The sequence below is a fragment of the Sardina pilchardus genome, chromosome 6 (genome assembly GCF_963854185.1).
Source record: "Sardina pilchardus chromosome 6, fSarPil1.1, whole genome shotgun sequence".
In the NCBI taxonomy this organism is placed as follows: Eukaryota; Metazoa; Chordata; class Actinopteri; order Clupeiformes; family Clupeidae; genus Sardina; species Sardina pilchardus.
In genome coordinates this window covers 24,027,536-24,050,602 of record NC_084999.1, presented here as the reverse complement: position 1 = coordinate 24,050,602, position 23,067 = coordinate 24,027,536, and the positions used below count along the sequence as shown (strand labels likewise).

Genomic DNA, 23,067 nt, shown 5'->3' with positions numbered 1-23,067 from the left:
CCCCTTCTACACACAGCTTCATGGTTTGTATCAAAAGTGAGTTCTGAGTCTATAATCGTCCCCAGATATTTCATAGGATGGCACACAATCAACAGTTGAGTGATGTGATTTCTTGAGTCTGGATTTTTCTCCTAAAATCATTAGTGTCTCCTAGAGTCATCAGCATAGTCCCCTCAAAAAAATAAATTCGTAAATTGATCGTAATGCCTTAAATTAAATAAAAAAAGGGGGAAATATCCAACCTTTATGGATATCAATTTTCTTTATGAATGAATAATATATCGTAAATAAATGTTTTCCTTAAATACAGGGGTCATAAGTATTGGAACGCCTAGCCCTATGTGTTAGAATTCCCATAGAGGCAGGCAGTTTTTCAACATGGATCCGGGACACTATGTACCGTGATAACCTTGGCCTTTGGAATTAAAATAGCCCCACATCATCACATACCCTTCACCATACCTAGAGATTGGCATGGTTTTTTATTTCAGTTAGCCTATTAGCTGGTTTCATTCTCAGTGAGCTCAGTGCAAATCAAATCGCTAACAGGCTAACTAAAATAAGTTATTTATCAGTTATCAGAGAAACTGATCATTTTGCAGCGATGTCTTAAAAGGTACATGCAAGATTTTTACCTCTACGAAGCCAATTTGATGGTAAACAAACTTGTAATAGGGTAATCGCTCATCTACAGTAGCATAGCCCTAGACTCTGGACTACACACTGTTAGTTCCTTTCATGCCTCAGACGTTAGCTTCCTTGATTTAATCATCAACCAAAGGAGCATCGAGATATAGAGAACAAAGGCAATTCAGGAGTGACTACAACCAATGTCCATGAAGGAAGTACAATGTGTTTTAAAGGTGTGCACTTCTAGTAAATTGATCTGTAACTTCCAATAATCCTCTCAGCCATAGGGGAAAAAAACACTCTGTCTACACACCAAAGGCCGTACCTATATAGCAACCAAAGAGCAAATTGAGGGGGAAAACAAAAACTGATCAGATTTTACCCTCTATTTTGTTTGAGTTAGTTTTGCATTGTTCATTGTAGTTTTTATTTAGTTTTCATTTCATTTCACAGGTTAATTACAATCAGACAATGCAGTGTCTTTGTCTTGGTATTGTAACTTTTACAATATTTTACAAAGAGTTTACTGTGTCCGCCCTCCCCTCCTTTAGGGGTGCATGTGGCAGGTGCGACAAATCAAAGTGAAAAACAATGGTTTTGTGTCATCCTTGTGGGGCTACATGCCCATCAAGTTCAATGCAGCCTGGTCTTTCAAAGTCCCAGGAATATTTCACACAAAATTACTGAAAATAAATATGAAAATATAAATGCAACATGAAACGACAGCGACAAACAGCAGGTCAGCAAATATTGGCCTATCAGCATCCTCCCAGCCAATTCTAAGGTCATTGAAAAGGTGACAGAACAACCAATTGTTCACCTTGACTTGAAGGCTTTTCTACATCCTATGCAACATGGTTTTAGGACATTAAATTGAAGCAACTTGCTGCTACTTGCGTGCCTGCTTCATAAGCCCAGAGAAATTCTCACAAGAATGATGATGTTTTTGTAAGCAATTTGTGACTTGGTTGGTAATTTGTTGTAATTATTTGTGTTTTGACAGTATTGTAAATCAGCTTCAAAAAAGATTTTGAAAATATTATATTGCATTTCAAGTTGATCTCAGGCATGTAAAACCGCCCTACAACCACTTGCATCATTATATACATTATGTAAGTGCCCTCAAGAGCCATGGCAAAAAAAAACAAGTCATTACCACCACTGTCATATCCTCTCTAAATATACACCTTACATCTTGAAAAAAAATCACTGAAATGTTTGCTTATTCTTTAAAATCATTCATAATACTGCTCTCTTCACAGTATTTTACACTCTGCTCTGAAAAAAACAACACAGGAAACTCAATCAGCCACAAGGGGAAAATGTAGTCTTCTTCCACAATATAAAACTGCATTTGGGAAGACAATGTTTTATTTTATGACTATAAATCAGTGGAATACTCTCCCTGTAGAGCTAGTTTCATGCACAAACGTCATACTCATTCTCATCAGGGTGTCTGCAGGTTTTAACAAGTGCAACTTTAGACTTTTTTAGACCTTTTTTAGACCATCCTGGGTTAAATTTAAGACCTTCACGAAGAATTAAAAAAAGACATAACGAAGCCAGATTGCGGTCAATTGACATTTATTGTCAATGAAACAAACACGTATACATCTCCTGCCATTCAGACGTTAGCCTACTTCATAACTATTCCCGCCTTGCTCGCACACAGAGAATCAAAATACTTGCTACTGCATCCTGTAACGACATTACATTTCCGTTTCACATCTGTAGTTGTATTATTACATTCCACTAACAGCAACATGTCATGTAGAACTACACGGACCATAACTGCCACCATAACAGAAAAAGAAAAAAACAGAACGGTGTGGAAAACGACGTAAAACAAAACAAAAAACGTAGGTCTTAAATTACTCAAACTCAATTTTAGACTTACAGTGCAAAATATCTCTATTTTAGACTTTTTTAGGCCTAAAATTGAAAATGTGTAATTTTAGACTTTTTTAGACTTTTTAAGACCCCGCGGACACCCTGTCTCATGGTTAACAAAGCATTGATAATTAACAGCACAACAACCAGTATTTCAGTGGGAAGCACATATCGGCACATATCTGTGAGAGCTTGGGGTGGCGCAATCTGGTTGTAGCTTTAGATGGGGTAGGATATGGGGATGATAATGTTTTAAAGATGTTTATGACCTGGTGTTTCTGTACTTCGTATTGCATTTATTTTCCATCTGTCTTTGTATCTTATTGTTCCACCTACCAGCCCAGGCAGGGACTATGGGCAGAAATGAACAATATACTGTATGTGACAACCTGGCACAATGCATCTGTTCATGTTTTCTGTGTCCCTGTCGAAATAAATAAATTACACTACATTACATATAGCCTATTACAATTATTCAAATGAACACTTCCACCACTACAGTACACACCTGGGCCGAGACTCTCTCTGTTGCTACGGGGGCAATACACCTACTCATCTTCGAATGGGTGCTTTTTGTGCTGCCTTCTTTTTGTTCTTTCCTTTTGGTCCCTCTTCCTTCGGTTCAGCTGCTGCCTTCTCTGTGTCTCCAACTTTTGGTTCTTCTTCAGCTGCTGCCTTCTCTGTGTCTCCAACTTTTGGTCCCTCTTCCTTCGGTTCACCTGCTGCCTTCTCTGTGTCTTCAACTTTTGGTTCTTCTTCAGCTGCTGACTTCTCGGTGTCTCCAACTTTTGGTTCCTCTTTCTTTGGTTCAGCGGCTACCTCAATTGGTATCCCACAGAGTTTCCTATAAGAGTGTTACAGGAGTCACTGATTATCCAGCTCATCTCAAAGGATAATCTTCTGTGGAAGAGCATGTCTTAGTCAAGATGACCCTAAACTCTAACTGCTCTAACTCTAACAGTCTCTTGGAATAAGATAGCTCCTTGATGTCAATTTCATTTAGAGCAGAGGTGTCAAACTCATTTTCACCGCCAGGCCACATCAGCACAATGGTTACCCTCAAAGGGCAAGATGTAACTTTAAAGGTTTGTAGCACCAGCCACAGAATGTTTAGCCTGACTCTCGCCAGACCCTTGTAGTTCCGCCATGCTCCACCAGACAGCGAACTACAGGATCTGGCGAAAGTGAGGTTACAGAATGTTTAGCATCGGTATAAAACTTAAATCTAGAAGTTGAGAAGAGCAAAAGTTATCAATATACAGTATATCAATATAAATTGAACTGAAAATGCAAAACAACAAGGCGATTAACACAGACGTCTAGCCTTCCTCTGCTTGCCTGATCTGAATGCACCTCAGCTCGATCGGAAGATACAAGTATACACGCATTTCAAACAAACAAGCGTTTTACAGGGAGGCTACACCGAGCGTGTAACTTAAAGCTGCCATCGGCAAGCCTTCAAAATCCCGAGTCTTAAGTCTGAAAATTCAAACTGATACAACTTTCAGGTCCCTTCCCCAACCTCTACCAAGCTCCAAACTGCTCCCAAAACCCTTCCCCCTCTGGAGATGTGGTTGTGTACGTGAGCAGCAGAGTAGCAGCGGTTGGATAGCAGCGTGTGCACAAGCTGTGAATGACAGGTAGATTCCTCCCCCTAACGTGATTGCTTAAACAAAATTGTATCAGACGTTTTAAACTCTCGTAAGCCACATACAATGGTGTGGAGGGACACATTTGGCCCACGGGCATTGAGTATGACACCCCTGACTAGAGTGTCTTGTTTAACCAGTCTGCCCAGTTTGCTACCTTAGATGAGCTACAGCCATCAGAGTCAACAGGGCTAACCTAGCAAACTAACAAGATAATGGGTAATGGTTCTACAGAGTGTTTATAGAAAGACTGTTGAAGCTACTTACTCACTTACTCTCTGAGTTTGACGCTAATCTAGTCACTCTCTTGATAAATAAATAATATGTATTGTATACATCTGTATATATCACTAATCTATAGCCTATTAAAACTGTTACCTCATGGGTAAATAAAATGACCACCCTTCACTACAATCTGTTAACGATTTCCCAATAAGATTACATGAGAAAAACATACATCCAGATCCAAACTGATAAACTGTGTAAGTCATACAGTATTATGGGCAAATATAGGCCTACTTACTTTGCATCGTCAGAGGTCTTAATGATGTAACTGCAGACTTTACTCCTCTGGCCAACCTCTTTTTTTAAAGAGGCTATGTTTTTGGACCATTCCGCTCTCTCATTGTCAAACGGCTCTGAGATTGAATGAAAAGAATAACACAAGGTTAATAAACCATTTAACTATGTGTAAAAATGTGTGTATGTAAAAACAGTGCATGTGTGAAAAGAGTGTGTATGAACTAATAAGTGAGGAGTTATATGAGACACAGCAAAGATCATTTAATGGCAATAATGTATTTCAGATTTACATTTATTCATTTGCCAGACACTTAGGTGACTTACAGCAATGAATCACATTGAATCAGTTGATAATTTTAACATGTAAGCCAGAGTTACAGTACAGCAAACTTCACTCTCCTAGGTTTAGGTAATTTCAGGTCCCCCAGTTCACCCCTCTCACATGGTGTTCCCCAGGATTCTGGCCTTGGTCCCCTGCTCTTTGTGATTTACATCCTTCCCCTTAGTCATATTTTACGTCAGTAGTGTAAACTTTCAGTGCCATTCTGAGGACACCTAAGCCCTCCCACACACTCTCCAATCTGGCCACCTGCCTCAATGCCATAAGCAAAATAATTTTCACAAATTAAACCATGACAAGCCACACTCATTGCCCCACCATCTGTATTGAAAAAGCTCAAACAATCACAGATGTCCATCCCTGGCTATTTCACCACCACTACCACACTCTGAATTCAAAAACCTCTCCTTTGACTCTCACATTAAATACATCATTCAGCCTTCTTCCATCTAAAAACATTTCCAAACTACTTGCCGAAATTCTCATTCATGCTTTCATAACCTTAGAACTTGACTACTGTAATGTCCTGCTCTTTGGTGTCTCAGCAAAGAGATCAAACAGACTACAACACATACTATATACAATTCCGCTGCACAAGTTCTCACCGATACCAGGCCCGGGCAACATAACACTCCTATCCTCCATCAACTATACTGGCTGCCTGTGTAATACACACCTGGGTGTTCCCATCCTGCCTTGGGCGGTGATTTCATTCACGCTGCTAAGGCAGTCTGGTAACTACCACCCTAATGTTTGCCTGAGATAGGGAACCAATCACAGAACAGGGGGGAAAGCAAGACGATGATGAGCTATGCACAGACGCATTTGATAGACAATGCCCAATGAACGGATCTGGGCATTTTTTCAAATACGAGAAAATGAACGTCTGGTTGCCAGACCACGTCTCATTTGAGAAGTGGTAGGCGCTAGCCAGGCTAGTGTAATACTGTGCTCAATTCAAAATGATCCTTCTTGTTTTCAAAGCCCAACGTAATCTTGCACTCTCCTATCTTTCAAATCTCCTGACACCTTACCAACCAACCCGCACCTTATGCTCCACTGATGCCCACCTCTTATCTACTCCCACTGTACATCGCCATTCTGTGGGTGACAGGCCGTTTAGCATGACTGGCTCCAAACTCTGGAACTCCCTCCAACTTGCACTATGTCAAAGCACTTTACAGTCCACCTTTGAACCGTTTCACTCTTGCTTTTTCTTCCTACTCATAACTGCCCGTACTCCATCCCACTTGCTCCTCTGTCTATCTACTGTTGTTTTATTTTAGTTGTTGATTGTTTGTCCCCTGCTGAATGTGTAGTGTTATTTACTATGTGTACAGTCTACATCAGTGGTTCTCAAACTGTGGTATGGGTACCACTGGTGGTACGTGGACTCTGTTGTGGTACTCTGGGATATTTTATTTCACAAAGACAAAATTATCACTTCAAGTGATATAAAAATACATATGATGAAAAATCGTTACATTTAAACTAGTTTTTTTTCTTCGTTTAATCGTTCTTAAAATAAAAAACAATGAAAAACAGTTTGTGTAATGTGAAACGTATTTAAATTGGCCTAGGCTACTCTATTTAAATGCTGGTCATAATGGTGGTACTTGTCAATTGTTCTCTGAGGTGGTACTCATTGTGAAACGTTTGAGGCCCACTGGTCTACAAGAACGTTTGTTTTAACTCCGTAATAGTTTAAACTTTAGTAGTGATACTGATTTAAGTTAACTTTCAGTCATTAACTTTCATTAACCATTCATTTGCCGGCAAAATTGTTTGGTTAACAGAGCTGTTAGAATGTCTGGTTTAGTGAGCCTCCACAAACATTTTGCAAATTAGGGGAGACTGAGTATGGGGCCTATACCTGTAACTGCTATTTTTCATTTATTTATTTATTTATTTATTGTTACAATCCTGTAACCTTTTTTCAAAATACCCACTTTTGTGTACTTCCGAACGAACCAACTCAAATTCCTGCAAGAAAATTACAGATCCTGCAATTTGATGTGAAATACAGTGTGATCTGCTACATGCTGGGGTTATTACAGTTAGACAAAAGAAAGAAAAAGAGAGGTTAAACCATGCAACATTTTTCAAAAACATGTTTGGGGCATTGAAATAGGTCTATGAACACAATAAAACATTGTCTTTACCTCCGCAATGGAGGTTATGTTTTCATCTGGGTTTGTTTGCATGTCTGAATATGTCACAAATATTGTTTTGCTTGCCTGGATGCGATTGAGTGCACATCTAAATATAATCATTTCGAATGGCCCTAGAAAACAGTGTAGTAGCCTAATGTTTTTTTTATCATTTATTTATTGAGGGTACAGTATTGCTTTTCTACATCACATCAAGAGATGATATTATGCTAACTAGTTAGCTTGTTATGACAATCAAAACAGTAACATGACTTCAGACTTACTGCTTACGCTGGATTTTTCTGTCTCTAGTTTACCGATTGCTTCAGCTGCTTCCTTCTGTTGAAACAAAAAAGATTAAAGAGAAATCACTATCACTGAAGATGAAGAAATAGACTGCAACCAAACAGACTAACCAAACACTAAAATGTATTCCAAATCAATATAAGAGCCAACAGAGACACATCTGAGCAGAGTGTCCTTTGTGTCAGAAAGTTATGAGAGGAAATCCCCACTCTATGGCTTGATACTGTATTTTAGAACAGTCAGTGTTTCTTATCAGGCACAGGTGAATACTTCAAACATTCAGTGTTGTTTTGCCATATTCACAGCTAAATGATGTATATAACATGACCTGTCAAATAAACAGTTTCTCAAAGACTTGTGCTCACCAGAAACTGTGCATGCCAAACTCTCTAAAGGACACTTTGTTCCAGCCCCTGTAATATCTTATAGTGAAACTTGCAGCCTCGAAGGTTACATCTTGCAAAACTAACAGAGACTGGGTATGGGTGTAACACCTTTTCCAGTAGGCCTTCCTGTTACTATTTTATTTTGCTACAATCCTGTAACCTTTTTTCAAAATACCCACTTTTGAGGCTACTTCAGATTCAGAACGAACCAACTCAAATTTCTCAGATATGCCTATAAAGACACATCTGAGCAGAGTGTCGAGTCTGGGTTATGGAGAAGAAAACCCCACTTCTTTGGCTTGATGTTTTATGGCAGTGTTTCTTAACATGCACAAGTGAATCATACTTCAAACATTCAGGGTCGTTTTGCCATATTTACAGCTAAAACGATGCAGGGGCGTAGCGTGCGACGGTGCAGTCGGTGCAACGCACCGGGGCCCCTGAGCTTCGCAGGGCCCTTTGCATATCGGAATTAGCCCCGCGCCTCCTAACTTTACGACATAAAGTCAATTATTGTCAGAAATTACACCGTCTCTTCCTGTTTATTGAAAATGGCGAACTGATTGCTATTTAAATCCTTCACTATCTTCTAGGCTACAACTTGGTCTCATGGTGGCACATCCATTCCCCAATTCTTGTATTTTCTCCTACTTTCCATATCATTTTGATTTTACTAATGACATTTCAATGTTAGAATCAAAATTAGTCAATAAAACTAATACCATTAATGATTATTTTATCGTCAACTTACAAGATGTTGTAACATGGCCTGCTGGGAAATCTGTTTGTCCAGTCATAACATTTTCACGTCATCTCTGATCATAGGCTGCTGCACATGCTAGCAAATGTAAACAGGTATAGGCTACTACTCTTACTAAAGTCGTGGAAAGTCAGCAAATTAATAAAGACAAATCTGAGGAGTGCCATGGGTCAGGAGCGACTGAGTGGATTGGCCATACTCTCCATCGAAAATGACAGGGCGAGGAAATTGGATTTCACCACAATAGTGAACGAGTTTGCTGAGCAGAAGACACGCAAAGTAGGCCTACACTTCTGACGACGGGTGAGTCCAAGGGTTTTTGCTTATACGGCAACTGATCGGCGAACAGGTTAGTTAAATGGCCGCTGTGCCATAATTTATGTGTCTGTTTGTTCTTTGATGAGTTTGCAGAGAGAGGCGCGCTCAAACTCCAAGATATCTCCTTCTTCGGGTGCGAGTTAAATATCGTATTCCAATGTGCAAAAGAACTCACTAGCTAATTATCTTATACTTTATTGTAGCACCATGCCTATAAAACAAACGCGTTTCGGCGTCAAGCCGTCCTCAGTGTGTTCTTTGATGAGGCCATTGTCGTGCTGCAAGGGAACGTGGTGTGTTCAGTTGAATGAATTTGTATGCATTCTGTTTTTGATCGTAGGCTGTGTGCAAGTTACGTCCAGCGCCAGACTTGCACCGGGGCCTTGCGCAACTACGCTACGCTACTGAAACGATGTCTCATGATGATCAAATAAACAGTTTCTCACCGACTTGTCACCAGAACTGTGCGACACATTTGTTTCGGCCCATGTAACTTTCGCTTTCGTTTCACTATAAAATAGTATAGGCTACAATAATTGATAGTTAAATTAAAAAAAAAAAAAAAAAAAAAAAAAACGAATTTCTCATTATTCCCACCACCAGTTTATACATCCCTTTTCTCACCCATCATCAATGATCTATTCTCGCGCTCTCCAGGTCTCCCTCACTCGTCCCCAACCTGTAGCGCCCTATATTGGGAATATTTGTTTAGCGCCCTATATATTGGAACATCCCAATATCTAGGGCGCAACCCCAACCTACCCCCCCCCCCCCCCCCCCATAGGCATCTCTTACCGCCACTTCATTGCACTGCACCAGTTCCAGCTCTACATTCTTTGCCGCGGTCCGCATAGTCACAAGTTTTTTTATGAGCTCCTCCAGTTGTTTCTTCGTTTGATCCCACTTGTTTTCGCCCTTGGACATCGCCATCGAGGTTTCAAGTACGACATCTTTGGTATTTGTCAGCATGATTTCCTCAGAATATACCTCGTTGGTCAGGCGTACCTCTTGCTCTCTTCTGTTGATGATAACGACAGTCAAGCACAAACTTACTGCCATTAGCAAAGTAATGCAAGTACCTGGGTAGTTCATGACACTGAATCAAAGGGTTTTAAGCCCATTCAGATTCTACGTTTTCACTTGTGAGGAACTTGGAATAGCCTAAATGGGACTCGATGTCGCTTGCCCCGAGAAACAGTTTCGTCTATCTATTCAATACAGCAGAGCAGGTGTCTTCTCATACGGAAATATCCTCGCCAGTGTGTTCTTTCTGGTTTGTCCACCCAAGGCTACAGGTTTCCGTGCGCGTGCATGCGCATAGCCCGCAGCAGGGGTTGTCAGAAATTCACACACGTTTTAGACTAATTTTAAATCGTTTTTCATAGCCTATAGGCCTACGCCACAAGCACTAGGCCTAGGCTACATTACACTTGGACAAAATACATAAAGATTACATATTCTTTGCTTTAAACTGGATTCGATCAATAGCATCACTGACACGTGTTTGCCTCACTTATCCTATAGCCTATAACCGCCGAATGAGTGCCATTTGCTAGTTGAAAAAAACATTTTGGTCAAACTCAAGGGACTATTTCATTTTTTTTTTTATGGCTTTCAGTGCTATTATTCTTAGTAAAAGTAACAGCACTGAAAGTAACAGCTATGAGTTTTTTTGCATAAAATATGCAAATAAATTAAGTATGGCCACCTGATGTCTACTCTAACTTCATGAGGACATTGAACACATACTAATGCTTTAATATCACTCAATATTTTGTTTATGTAATTGGTTTCTTTAATTAATTAATTAATCAATTAATTAATTTCGGTAACAGGAAATACATTTTAGATCGACTGAGTCTGTCAGATGTCCAATTTCATAAGATATTCAAGAAATAAAAATGAAAGAACTTACTTTTGGCCTTCCTTTGGCCTTCCTTCGGCCTTCAGAAGTCTTAATAATCTAATTTTCAACTAAATATGTGATTTGATGAATACTCCAATGTTTTTAGGAGGGAAAATATGGGGTAACAGGAATGAGCCAAAACCTGGGGATGCACCTATAATTAGTATTTTAAATAACAATGATGAAAAATACATGTTAGACACATAGTTGGGACATAGATGTACATAAGAATAAAACGAAAAGAAGATTTCAGAGTGATTTTAGGAGTGATTTTAGGAATAATGTTTCATGGTGAAATTTAGAATGTAGCATCGGGGACGGCACAAAAAGGCTGATTTTCAGTGTTTTAGGGTGTTTTTGTCCTATGTTCTGAACCATGTAGGCCTACCTGGAATTTGCACCTATTAGTATGCCGTGAGCACTAGTTAACAATAAAAAGTGCCTTTGGGGTAAAAATTGTGTGTTAAAATGTATATAATCCCCTTGGGACAGAAATGACATTCATTCGGCGGAATGACCCGTCATGCGGATATCTACAGTCATAACGTCGTAGGGGGCAACATGACTCCTGAGGTAGGCTAGAAAGTGGTTGATTTAAACAACTGGGCTGATCGCCAACTCCCAGTGTTAGTATGCCTAAGCTATTCTATCTTTGTAGTTGACCAATAGAAGTAAAATATGTCTTGGGTGCTGACATTAGCCTATTATAGATTCTGAGAAATTAAAATTAAAGACAAGAAATATTTAGGCTACATTTTAGCGCACCAGCCGATATGTTCTAAAGGCTTGAATGAAGTGTTTGCAACTAGGCTAAAGAGCCTATTTTTCAAATCAAGAAACGTCATTAATTTTCGATTGTCTGTCAGGGAGCATTCGACTTTTGAAAACCATAGCGTCGCTATGGCGGAATTATAAGATAAAGGCAATGTAACATTTGTTTCACCTATAGGTTAATGTTGCCGCGGTGCTGCTCACGTGATTTGATAGCTGATGGTGATATGTTGAAGGTAGCTCCGTGATAACAGAGTTACCAAAACCAGAGACGGTTTATAACGAGAAGTGACATTGACGAGCCCGGCACTGTTCTAAAAATTGAACAGATTTCAACTTTGAGCACTCTGAGCGCTGCGGTAAAAAACGTCAGCGCCGAGAGCTTTTTTCCGCCGAGGGCGCTCAGTGCTGTGAACGCTGGGCTACATAGACTTTATATTGAAAATTGTTGCCGTCTGCGCAAAAAACGCGATTGGTGGACACAGGGCCTTAAACTTTGAGTGTTCTGAGCGCTGCGCTAAAAAACGGTCAGCGCCGAGAGCTTTTTTCTGCCGAGGGTGCTCAGTGCTTTGAACGCTGAGCTATATAGACGTTATATAGAAAATTGGCGTCGGCACAAAAAACGCAATTGGTGGACACAGGCCTTAGGTGCTGTGTCCACCAAGCACGTTTTTTACTCTGAGAGCGCCCTCAACCTCCTTTTCTCGGCGCTTCGAGAAGTGTTTAGGGGCTGTGTCCACCAATCGCGTTTTTTACGCTGAGAGCGTTAAAAACAACTTTGAGCGCTCTGAGCGCTGCGGTAGAAAATGGTCAGCGCCGAGAGCTTTTTTCCGCCCAGGGCCCTAAGCGCTGTGAGCGCTGAGCTACATAGACTTTTGATTGAAAATTGTCGCCGTCGGCGCAAAAAACGCGATGGGTGGAAACAGGGCCTTACACTGGCAATAAACAGCATCAAAGGTTAGGAAAAAAATCATGGGTCTACCTTTGCTGTAAATACATTTCAGCATTTTCCAACTGCAATGTATGCTCGGAAGGCTGTCATTACCTCACGCACTGTCTATAAATAGCTTTAAATGGATGATGCATACTTACAGAAGTCCTCAGATAGGCTAAGAGATGAATGGGTTAATGTTATTAATGTAGGGTATGGTCATACAGAATCTGTTAAGCTTACCTCAAACAGAATGTTTGTTTGTCTTTAAGTGCACTTCTCGGCACCTCAGATTTAGTATCGGCACCTCAAATTTGGTCTCTCATTTTATTAGGTGGAAAGGGATTGAAAACAGAAACTAACACAACTAATACAGTTACACATTATACCATAAATCAATCAAATCAAGGCTGTAATCACCATAACCCCCCATAAATTATATGAAGACATTATTAGCTACAATAATCTGTATGCCACTACTGTCCGAAGTAATTACTTGTAGATGTAATCATAAGCTTACAATCACTAACTAGAATAAATTCTATAGGCGTTATTAGCCAGAAGCCCATTGCATAATATTAGGATCTGTTAACGGTTCCATCAATTCTTGATGGGACATGTAATGTTGTAACACCATAGCAATAGCCTACTGATAACAAGTTTATAAAACTGTGGTTAAATGGATTTTTATGTAATATCAATTGATGTAATGAACTCAGACACATATTACAGTTGCCCTTAATTTGATAAGTGGATTACCTGTGGTGATTCTTTGGTCAGTAAATGTTTTTATACAGTCAGAAATCCGCTTTGAGTAGTTGATAGGGGAGAGTCAGGAAGAGGGAATTTAATTTAACATAGGCCTAATTTAAAGACTGAAAGCAAACATTCCATGTATCAGTGTTATATTAATCCCATGCATATTGTTTTGCTATCGTTTTCAATTTACATCTCTATAATAATCTCTATGCACCTTATTCACGTGGTGGCCATTGTAAACCATAATTAGGCTATGGGATACGCAAACTGTTTCATCAATGTGTTCTATGCATCTGCCAGTAACTGCTGAGAATGCGTAATGCCAGTCACTATGCCCATAGCCTCCTTTTGGTGTACACGTGGCTGCTGTGTGAATGAGGCAAATAAGGCGGCATGAGGCTGTTATTGGCTAATCTGCATTTGATGGACAGTGCTTAGCAATTCGGTTGTTAAGTCCGACGTCACGGACCCAGCAGCTAATTTGTGAAAAGACGTTTATTAGCGCAGCCAGACAGGTTTTGCTACTTGTAAACTTTGTCATCACCACCTTCGTTTTAGCGGTTTTAAAACAAAATCGCCAAACTCTAACAAAGTAATCACTGTAGCTATGCAGCCAGATGATACATGAATGGGTAACGTCCAGGCTTCCGCGAAAAATATAGATTTGATTAGATTGAGGCAACAAGTCCGTATAAGATGAAAATTTTCTTAAAGGCTAGTCAGAATAGCGGAAAATAATAGTTTATTTGACTGTCTATGGAGAATAACATGTGAGTTTGAAAGCCGTTGGACCCGGAAAACTATTTATTATCCCATTATTACATCATCACTTAATAACCGAATAGCTAAGTGACAGGTATTTTGTTTTTTTTCCAAAGACTTATGACAGTCTTGACTCTGTATCCAAATGGCCTCAGGCAGTCCAACTGACATTTAAAATTAAACCCAAAAATTGAAAACAGTTCAAACGAATTGTACCTGTCTGACTGCTCAGCAACCCCCTGGTTTATTTATTTCAGTGTGTTGAGCAAGTTTACCTGTGCAAGTTAACAGAGCAAAGGGCACCGTCAACGGCAACGGCAAAAAAAAAAGAAAAAAAATGTTATGTGAAGGAGTTACAGTTGTTAAATTGGAATATATAATTTAAGGCCAAAGTCTGCTTCTTTTAACCGAAAAAAATTGTAAAATAGTCTCAAGAGTAAAGTATAAAGTTCCCTTGGCCTTTGGAATTAAAATAGCCCCACATCATCACATACCCTTCACCATAGCTAGAGATTGGCATGGTGTTTTTTCCAGTTAGCCAATTAGCCTGTTTGATTTGCATTGAGCTCAATGGGCATCAAACAGGCTAATAGGCTAATCCTGGATCTAGCCCACTATGCTGGCCTTTAAAAAACATTTTAAAAATCCTCCTGCTCTATATGGGAATTTAACATAGGGGTCAAATAAATGCCCTGTAACTGTATTTAAGGAAGAACATTTATTTCCGATATATTCTTCAATCACAAAGAAAATTGTTGTCCTTAAAAATTGGATTTTTACTAATTTTTTGAGTTAAGGCATTAAGATCAATTGTTAGAAGATGATTTTATATGCTCTTTTTAACCAATTTTAGCATGGGGTCAAATAGTAGAGTCTACCCACACCATCAAGATAACACTCCAACTGATTACCAGTCTTTATTTGTAAATTGTTAAGATCTAATGGAAAGTACACGTGTGTGTGTGTGTGTGTGTGTGTGTGTGTGTGTGTGTGTGTGTGTGTTTAGACTCTCTGGTGGTAGATGACTAGACCTCTCTGGTGGAGTTCTCTGCTGTACTGCTCCTCTTCATGCTGCATAAGAGTTGACAGGGCAGCTCGCCGCACCTTCAGGAGACAATTGAGTAAAGATAAAAACAGATAAGAGGCTACGCACTAGCCTATACAACCACACCAATGGACACCTGTTCCTCCTTACATACAAATAAATGAGCCTGGAAACTACAAAAGACTTCCTGGGTTGAACAGCAGTTTGTACAATTATTTACAGTCATCTACTGCCAAACATGCATGTCATCTTAAAGGTCCCATATTACACTTCTTTTTCAACAAATCAAAATAGACCTAATGGTTGCACAAAACATGTTCCTGAAGTTGTTTGTAAAGAAATCCCCACAGGTTACACATGATCAGCAGCCCCATTCTTGCCAGATGTAATCCTTAATCCTTCTCAGAATATAGGCGGTTTCTGGGGCCTGTTGTCTTAAGGCTGGCTTACATTGTACGATTTTGGTCTGTTTTCACAGTCGGCGACTACATTTCGAAAGTCAGACGGAAATCATGGGAGTTGTACTAGGATTGCGGCGCGCTCCCGTAATCTAAATTGTTTAGTGCAAGGTGCCAATCTTTCTGAAGCGGTATTAAGTCAGTCGGAGTCAGTCTTGTTCTAGTTTTGCCATTACGACAATATCAAACATTATTGCAAGTCTTTTTAGTTGTGGCCCATGCTAATAGTGACAGGAAGGGGCAAAATTCATAACAATTGATAATTTCTTGATAAAAGTAATAAAAACTCACAAAGGGGATCTGATCAAATTTAGAACCTTAGGCACCTCAGATTTGGCCCCTGCTTTTATTAGGTGGAAAAAGACGTGGACAGAAAACAGAAACTAACAACTAATACAGTTACATATTTTACCATAAATCAATCAAATCAAGGCTGAAATCACAACCCCCCCCCCCCCCCCATTCAACTATAGTTGTATAACATTTCCCCAATAATATTACATAATATATTATATATGATACATATATTATACATATATTATATATGACATAATTATCTGATCTGATGGAGCCAAGATCTTAAGTCAAAACTATCACCTCTCTCTCCTGCACCCAACATTTTCAGAGCCAAGCCTCTGATAAGCGCTCATAGCTACACAGACGGTACAAGCTAAGGACATCAACATGCAGACCTTGGAGAAACATAAACAACCAGAGCAACAATGCCCAGCCACGTCCACTGGACATGATAAGATGGTTACAGCTGAAATGATTCATAGTAAATCACTGACGTCAAACTCTGCGAAATCTCAACAAACAAATGGATATCATGAGCAGGAGGAGATAGCACCTATCAAAGCTGCTGGGAGGCTATCAGAAAGGAAGGATCCTGTACTAGTGCCCCTCCCCACCTCCGCTGACTCCTTGCCACCACAAAGCCACAACAACATGGAATACACTACTGGAATACTTGCTAAAAGTGAATCAACAAACCCCCCAGGACCTCATCAGGCAGATGGAGACTCTGGACTTTTATTCAACCCCGACTTCCTTGATTTCCCATCACCACACACACACCCAATAACCACCAAACCCAATCAAACTCCCCAGGCCACCCAAACCCACCTAATCTCCCATCCCCATCTCATCATCCCATCACCCAAACAAACTCCTGAAACGCAGTGCACCTCCAAGCCCTCCCCCTCCACATGCAAAAGGATTACCTGAGCAGCAACAACCTCATGAGAATATTGTGTGATATTCTGTGGGTCTCTGCAATAGAAATGGTAGTGACAGTAGTTTTGAGAACATGCCGGGACCCAGTAAGCCTATGTCATTTTCTATTCCTGCTCTGACAAGTAGAAGACAAGCACATCAAGCCTACAGGGTAAACCAGTCAAATCTCCTACCTGTACCACTACAGCCTCAAATTTCCCCCGTGGATCATAGCTCCCCAACTCTTACAGCAAAACTAACGCTCCTAAACATCAGATCTCTTTCAAACAAATCATTCTTAATTAATGATCTTGCACACATAACCTTGATTTTTTACTCTTAACTGAGACATGGTTAGACCAAGCAAACAGTGCTACTATACCCTCATCGAATCAGCTCCCCCAAATTTCAGTTTTTTTGAGTGCTACCAGAGCAAATAAAAGAGGAGGGGGATAGGTCCGTGTAACGCTTATCAGTTCAATTTTCTTTCCAAAACTTAAAAATCAGAAATTGGAAAATGTATTTCAATTTCCTAATATTGTGTTTTTTTTCGCCAGGTAAAAACGTCAGTAAGATTTTGGAGTCGTGTTTTGTATTTTGCATATGTGTTGAGCTTGGTAGAAAATTGGAAAATTGAAAACATAGAAAATCGGAAAGGTTTGTTGTTTGCGCCTCTAGGCTGCTGGGGAAGCCAACCTCGCGCTATTCCCTGATCAATGGCTGCGCGTAGAAAGCGCAGGCGACTTGTTGCGTTTCCTATGGCTTTACACGGGCGAATGTTTAGTAGGCCTATATCAGCTCATGTACTGTATATACATTTTGGCTGGTAGTTGTAAAATGTAGTATGTGTGTGTGGGGGGGGAGGGGTCCCCCACTTCTAAGTGACGTAGCTGGTCCCTTTGCGTCAAAAGAAATGCGTGATGCTGAACCTTGGGGGCTGTTTAAGCCCTCCGAGCTCAATATGCTCCAGTATGTGTGAGTCAAGCAGTAGTAAGTTAATTCATGTCTCTCACTTAGGCCGTTCATCCTGTATGCTACACTGGCTGCTGATGTTGTCACTCTGCTCTGCTTGTGAAGCTCAAGCTGACCCCAGGGGGATTCAATAGCATGGACTCGGCAACAGTTGCAACATTAATTCTGCATTGCAATTGTCTTTACAACAGGCAGAGGGGCATGACCACTGTAATTGCAGAATTAATGTTACTATTGATGTTGAGAAATGTCCACACTTTGTATTGTTACACTCAAGTGAACCCTCCCTGTCTTCTGGCCCAGTTTATGATCAAGCAGTTTTGTGTAGGCCCTACATGACAATCAATGTGATATTTGCACCAACACGGGACCTATTAGAGGTTGATGTTAGAGATTATTTACAAGAATATACAAATAATATCTTCCATAATAATGTGTGTTAGAGTACATACAACAATAAGTCATCGCAAATGTAAATAAATACCAACAGACAATAGGGACAGGTCGAACTAGGTGTTTTTAATGGGCCAAACATCATGTGTAATGTTTGTGCATAGACAGTTTGATAAGAATCTCACTCACGCCTCTTAACAAAACTAATAAGGTGCCAAACATTGTTGACTCGCACAAAAGACAATCATCATTTGTTTTTATGTACGTCTGCTTTGGCATTTGGTGACAGTGGCTTCTGCAGCCACATTTTGAATCAAATCTTGCATGCTTTGCAGTCACCTGTGTGACTTTTGCATGATTTATTACTGATGATCCAAATCTGTCATTACCTGATGTCCTGTTTGCTAACAACCTGCAAACATCCAGAGTACCTCTGGAGCTATCTCCTCCTGCTGAAGTTGTGGCAGCACATTACATCCCTGAAGGCAGGTACCTGACCCAACCCACAGGCATGACCCTCTGTATGGGAGTGCAGACTTACAGGAGCTGTGGGACATTTGCTTTTCAACAGTTTATCCCAGCTTTATAGACATCTTTTACAGCACAGTCATGTGGGACAATGTTTTTTTCACACCAGCCCTGCTTTCATACATTACTGTAACATTACAAACAGACTCAGTAGGAATGACCTTTAAACTTTCCATGAAATATGTCACATCTGTTGCAAGAGAATTAGCTGGCGGTGGATGCTGTGGGGGACTGTGGTCAAGCTTTTGAGCTATGGTCATCACAATGGAAAAACGGAGGCAGGAGCTGCCTTCACATTTTATTTATTTTATTATTGAGCTTAAATATACATCATTACATTATATCATGTACCATCTGCATCAATCAGATCAGTATAAAGGTCGGTAGTCAATAGTTGTAATGGAAAATAAGGGGAAAGACAGCAAAAACTTCCAAGGCTTAGCAATAGGGTGCATGCTTACCACCCAACTATCCGCCGGCCTAAATGAAGAACTAAGGAAAAGGTTAAGGCAGCTCATGGTTATGTCAGGTAGCTGGGTGATATTACTCAGTTAAAGGGTTGGCACCCAAACTCCAACTCCAACACCAAAGGCCCACAGGCTCAGAGGCCCACAGGCTGTCACACCAACATTGAAGTTTCACCCCCCCCCCTCTCTCCCCTCCTCAACACACACACTAGATCAGGCCACATCAATACCACCAGCTAATTCAACAGATGTGACATAGTTCATGGAAAGATTAAAAGTAATTCCCACTGTCTGTTTGTAATGTTAATGTATGAAAGCAGGGCTGGTGTGAAAAAAACATTGTCCCACATGACTGTGCTGTAAAAGATGTCTTCAAAGCTGGGATAAACTGTTGAAAAGCGAATGTCCCACAGCTCCTGTAGGTCTGCGCTCCCATACAGGGGGTCAGGCCCAATGTCCATGGGTTGGGTCAGGTACCTGCCTTCAGGGATGTCATGTGCTGCCACAACTTCTGCAGGTGGAAGTAGGTCCAGAGGTACTCTGGGTGTTCGCAGGTTGTTCGCAAACAGAGCATCAAGTAATGTTGCACACAATGTTGTATACAGTCCCTTTAATTTTCCACAGCTTTGTTTCCTTGCTCTAACACACATTATTATGGAAGATATTATTTGTCTTGTAAGTAATTTCAAACATCAACCTCTAATTCACTAGGTCCTGGGTTGGTGCAAATTTCACATTGATTGTCATGTACATAAAACTGCTTGATCATCAACAGTTTAATGATGAAGTTAAACTGGGCACAAGGCCATGAAGACAGGGAGGGTTCACTTGAGAGTAACAATACAAAATGTGGATATTTCTCAACATCAATAGTAACATTAATTCTGCAATTACAGTGGGCATGCCCCTCTGCCTGTTGTAAAGACAATTGTAATGCAGAACTAATGATGTTGCTGAGGGGAATCCTCCTGGGGTTAGCTTCACAAGCAGAGCAGAGTGACAAGTGAGAGACAATCATGAATTGACTTAATATTGCTTGACTCACACATATACTGGAGCATATTGAGCAGGGAGGGCTTAAATAGCCCCCAAGGTTCAGCATCACGCATTTCTTTTGACGCAAAGTAGGGACCAGCTACGTCACTTAGAATTGGGGACTTTTATGTTTAATGCAGCGGTAGGCCTACACCGCCCCCCCCCCCCCCCCCCCCCCTCACACACATACTACATTTTACAACTACCAGCCAAAATGTACATACATGAGCTGATATACTAAACATTCGTCCGTGTAAAGCCCACGGAAACGCAACGAGTCGCCTGCGCTTTCTACGCGCAGCCACTGATCAGGGAATAGCGCGAGGTGGCTTCCCCAGCAGCCTAGAGGATCAAACAACAAACCTTTCCGATTTTCTACGTTTTCAATTATCCAATTTTCTATCAAGCTCAACACATATGCAAAATAAAAAAACACGACTCCAAAATCTTACTGACGTTTTTACCTGGCGAAAAAAAACACAATATTAGGAAGTTGAAATACATTTTCCAATTTCCGATTTTTAAGTTTTGGATAGAAAATTGAACTGATAAGCGTTACACGGACCGGGATAGCTAAAATTTTCAAGGCATCCTTTCAGTGCAATCAGTCGTCATTTGGTGACTTTACTTCATTTGAACATCTGTGTGCAAGCATTAAGTCCTCTCCTCAGATTTTATTACTGACTATTTACAGGCCTCCAAAACATTAAGCTAAAGTCTTTCTTGAAGAGTTCGGTGAACTGCCATCAGTCATTTGCATAGAGTTTGACTGTCTTATTATATCATGTGGATAATCCTGAAAACAATTATGCCAAGGAATTAATTGCACTAATCGACACTTTCTCCCTAACACTACAGCATATACAGGGCCCAACACACTCTCAAGGCCATACCCTCGACCTTGTTATTACAAAGGGTCTCAATGTCTCTACAGCTGTTAAAGACCTGACACTATCTGACCATTTCTGTGTGTTCTTTGATGTGTCTATGTCCCCACAAAGTCAGAACAGATCTATGTTGGTAAAAAGGAGAATCATAAATGATCAGTGTTCTTTTTGAGCAAGCACTCTCACAGACGTCAAGTAATTTGTCAGACTCAGTGGAAGACTTATTGGATCACTTTAATGCAAAAATGGCGGATGACATTGCTCCCTTAAAATTCAAGAAAGTTAAGGACAAACAGAAAGCACCATGGAAGCAAAATCCAGCGGTTAAACTCCTAAAAAGAGAGTGTAGGAAGACCTTAGAAAAAGTGAAGTCAGGTCTCAGAAAAAACGCTGTCAGAAATAGTGGAGTATAATATAAGTTGAAGAATATTCAAGTTAGCCTAACGAGACTGTTATTATGTAAACAGAATGAATGGAAGATGTAAACCAATACCGAAACAGGTTTCAGGAATATGGTGGATAGATTGGCCTATTAGGTGCATCTTTTTGCTTGTGTATCTTGAGAGTTAGATCAAAACATGTTTAAATTCTAGACCATCAAAAGGTTTAAAACAGCATATGTCCACTGTGGCTGAAATCATGTTATAATTTAAAGCTTAATTTCGCTGCTAAAACAGCTTTTAAAGAGGAAAGGACAGTGGACATTGCACTGAGGTGATGAGATTAAACATAACTAGAAAACGTAATTTCGAGGAAATTACCAGTGCATGCAAAAGCAAGACATAAGATAAAATGTGAAACAAACTTAAATTTACAAACCGAACCAATACGTGATTGGACTTTTACTCTCTGAAGCTTGACTTTTCCACCTCTGAGTGTGAGTGCGTGTGAGTGTGCGTGCGTGTGTGTGTGTGTGTGTGAGTGGATGTAAGTGGATGTAAGGAGCATGGCTTTCTATGATGCAGTGAAATGGGGGAGTTAGGTTAGAATGTTGTGGAGTGCATGGAGAAGTGTGGTATATGAAGTGCTGCAGTCAGGTGTGTGTGTGTGTGTATGAGTGAATGGGTAGACAGAGAGAGCTGATAATGCAGGTTCAATTTAACTGGCTGTCAATTAAACTTGATAGGGCCTTGAGCACCTGGCTCTTGACACAGGTGCAAATCAGCTTAATCAGCAGTGCAGTGCGATAGACCTCTGAAGTTTGCCTACAAAAAAGCTTGCCATATATGGGCAGTTGGCTTCAATTAACTCCCGGATCTCCTTATATGGGCAAGGATAGCAGCTTCAGAGGTCTATGAAAAGTCAATGGGGAAACATATTTTGCTAATATCTTTAAGTTTACAGAACTGAAATATACATAGACTTAGTCTTATTTTCAAGACCTACGTAACAAAGTTTGAACCAAGTTTCTACGTTAAACGGTTGAAGCTAATTAGGACCTGGTTAGGAGAATAATAATAACTAGAAATGCAATTCCACGGAATTACCAGTGCATGAAAATGCAAAAATGTATAGAGAGATAACGTAGATATGGTTAATAAGGTGTAGCTAGGGTAAACATGGTGGTTGCATAGTTTAAAGAGAGTTGATGTGTGAAGGTAGACAGTTTAAAGCTTAAACATTCCAGTTGTAACTTAACTAATGATTTCTAAAAAGGTATGTTAAAATGTTAACTATGTTAACAATGATAACCAGGTTGATTGGTTTACTTAGCTAATGATTTCTAACAGTTATGGTAAAAATACTAACAATGCTAACTATGCTAGCAATGTTAACCGGGTTGATTAGCTAACCTAGCTAATGATTCCTATCAGTTATGCTAAAAATGCTAACAATGCTAACTATGCTAATCAGGTTGATTAGCTAACTTAGCTAATCATTTCTAGCAGCTATGCTAACTATGCTAACAATGCTAACTATGCTAACCATGCTAACTAGCTAACTTGCTACTGAGGACTTCTATTTTGAAACATTTATTGATAGGGTA

The 23,067-nt window shown here is 40.1% G+C and overlaps 1 protein-coding gene across 1 annotated transcript; it reads right to left on the bottom strand.

Annotated features, from left to right (window-relative positions):
• Positions 1-1,066: 1,066 nt before the first annotated feature.
• On the bottom strand, positions 1,067-10,424 carry zgc:174935 (uncharacterized protein LOC796019 homolog). The gene is made up of 5 exons (XM_062539173.1): positions 9,747-10,424; positions 7,466-7,520; positions 4,693-4,807; positions 3,029-3,364; positions 1,067-2,944 (listed from the first exon to the last, which is right to left on the bottom strand). Exons 1-4 carry the CDS (start codon positions 10,041-10,043, stop codon positions 3,073-3,075), a joined length of 759 nt encoding a protein of 252 aa, XP_062395157.1. The 5' UTR covers positions 10,044-10,424; the 3' UTR covers positions 1,067-2,944; positions 3,029-3,072.
• Between the last annotated feature and the right edge of the window lie 12,643 nt (positions 10,425-23,067).

What these genes read in the sequence shown, in the direction of transcription:
- zgc:174935 (XM_062539173.1), bottom strand. Translation starts at nt 10,043, where the DNA reads ATGAACTACCCAGGTACTTGCATTACTTTGCTAATGGCAGTAAGTTTG. An exon ending in TGCAGTGCAATGAAGTGGCG is followed by an intron (nt 7,521 to 9,746) that starts GTAAGAGATGCC and finishes TTGTTTCAACAG; the next exon opens with AAGGAAGCAGCTGAAGCAAT. An exon ending in AAGACCTCTGACGATGCAAA is followed by an intron (nt 3,365 to 4,692) that starts GTAAGTAGGCCT and finishes ACACTCTTATAG; the next exon opens with GAAACTCTGTGGGATACCAA.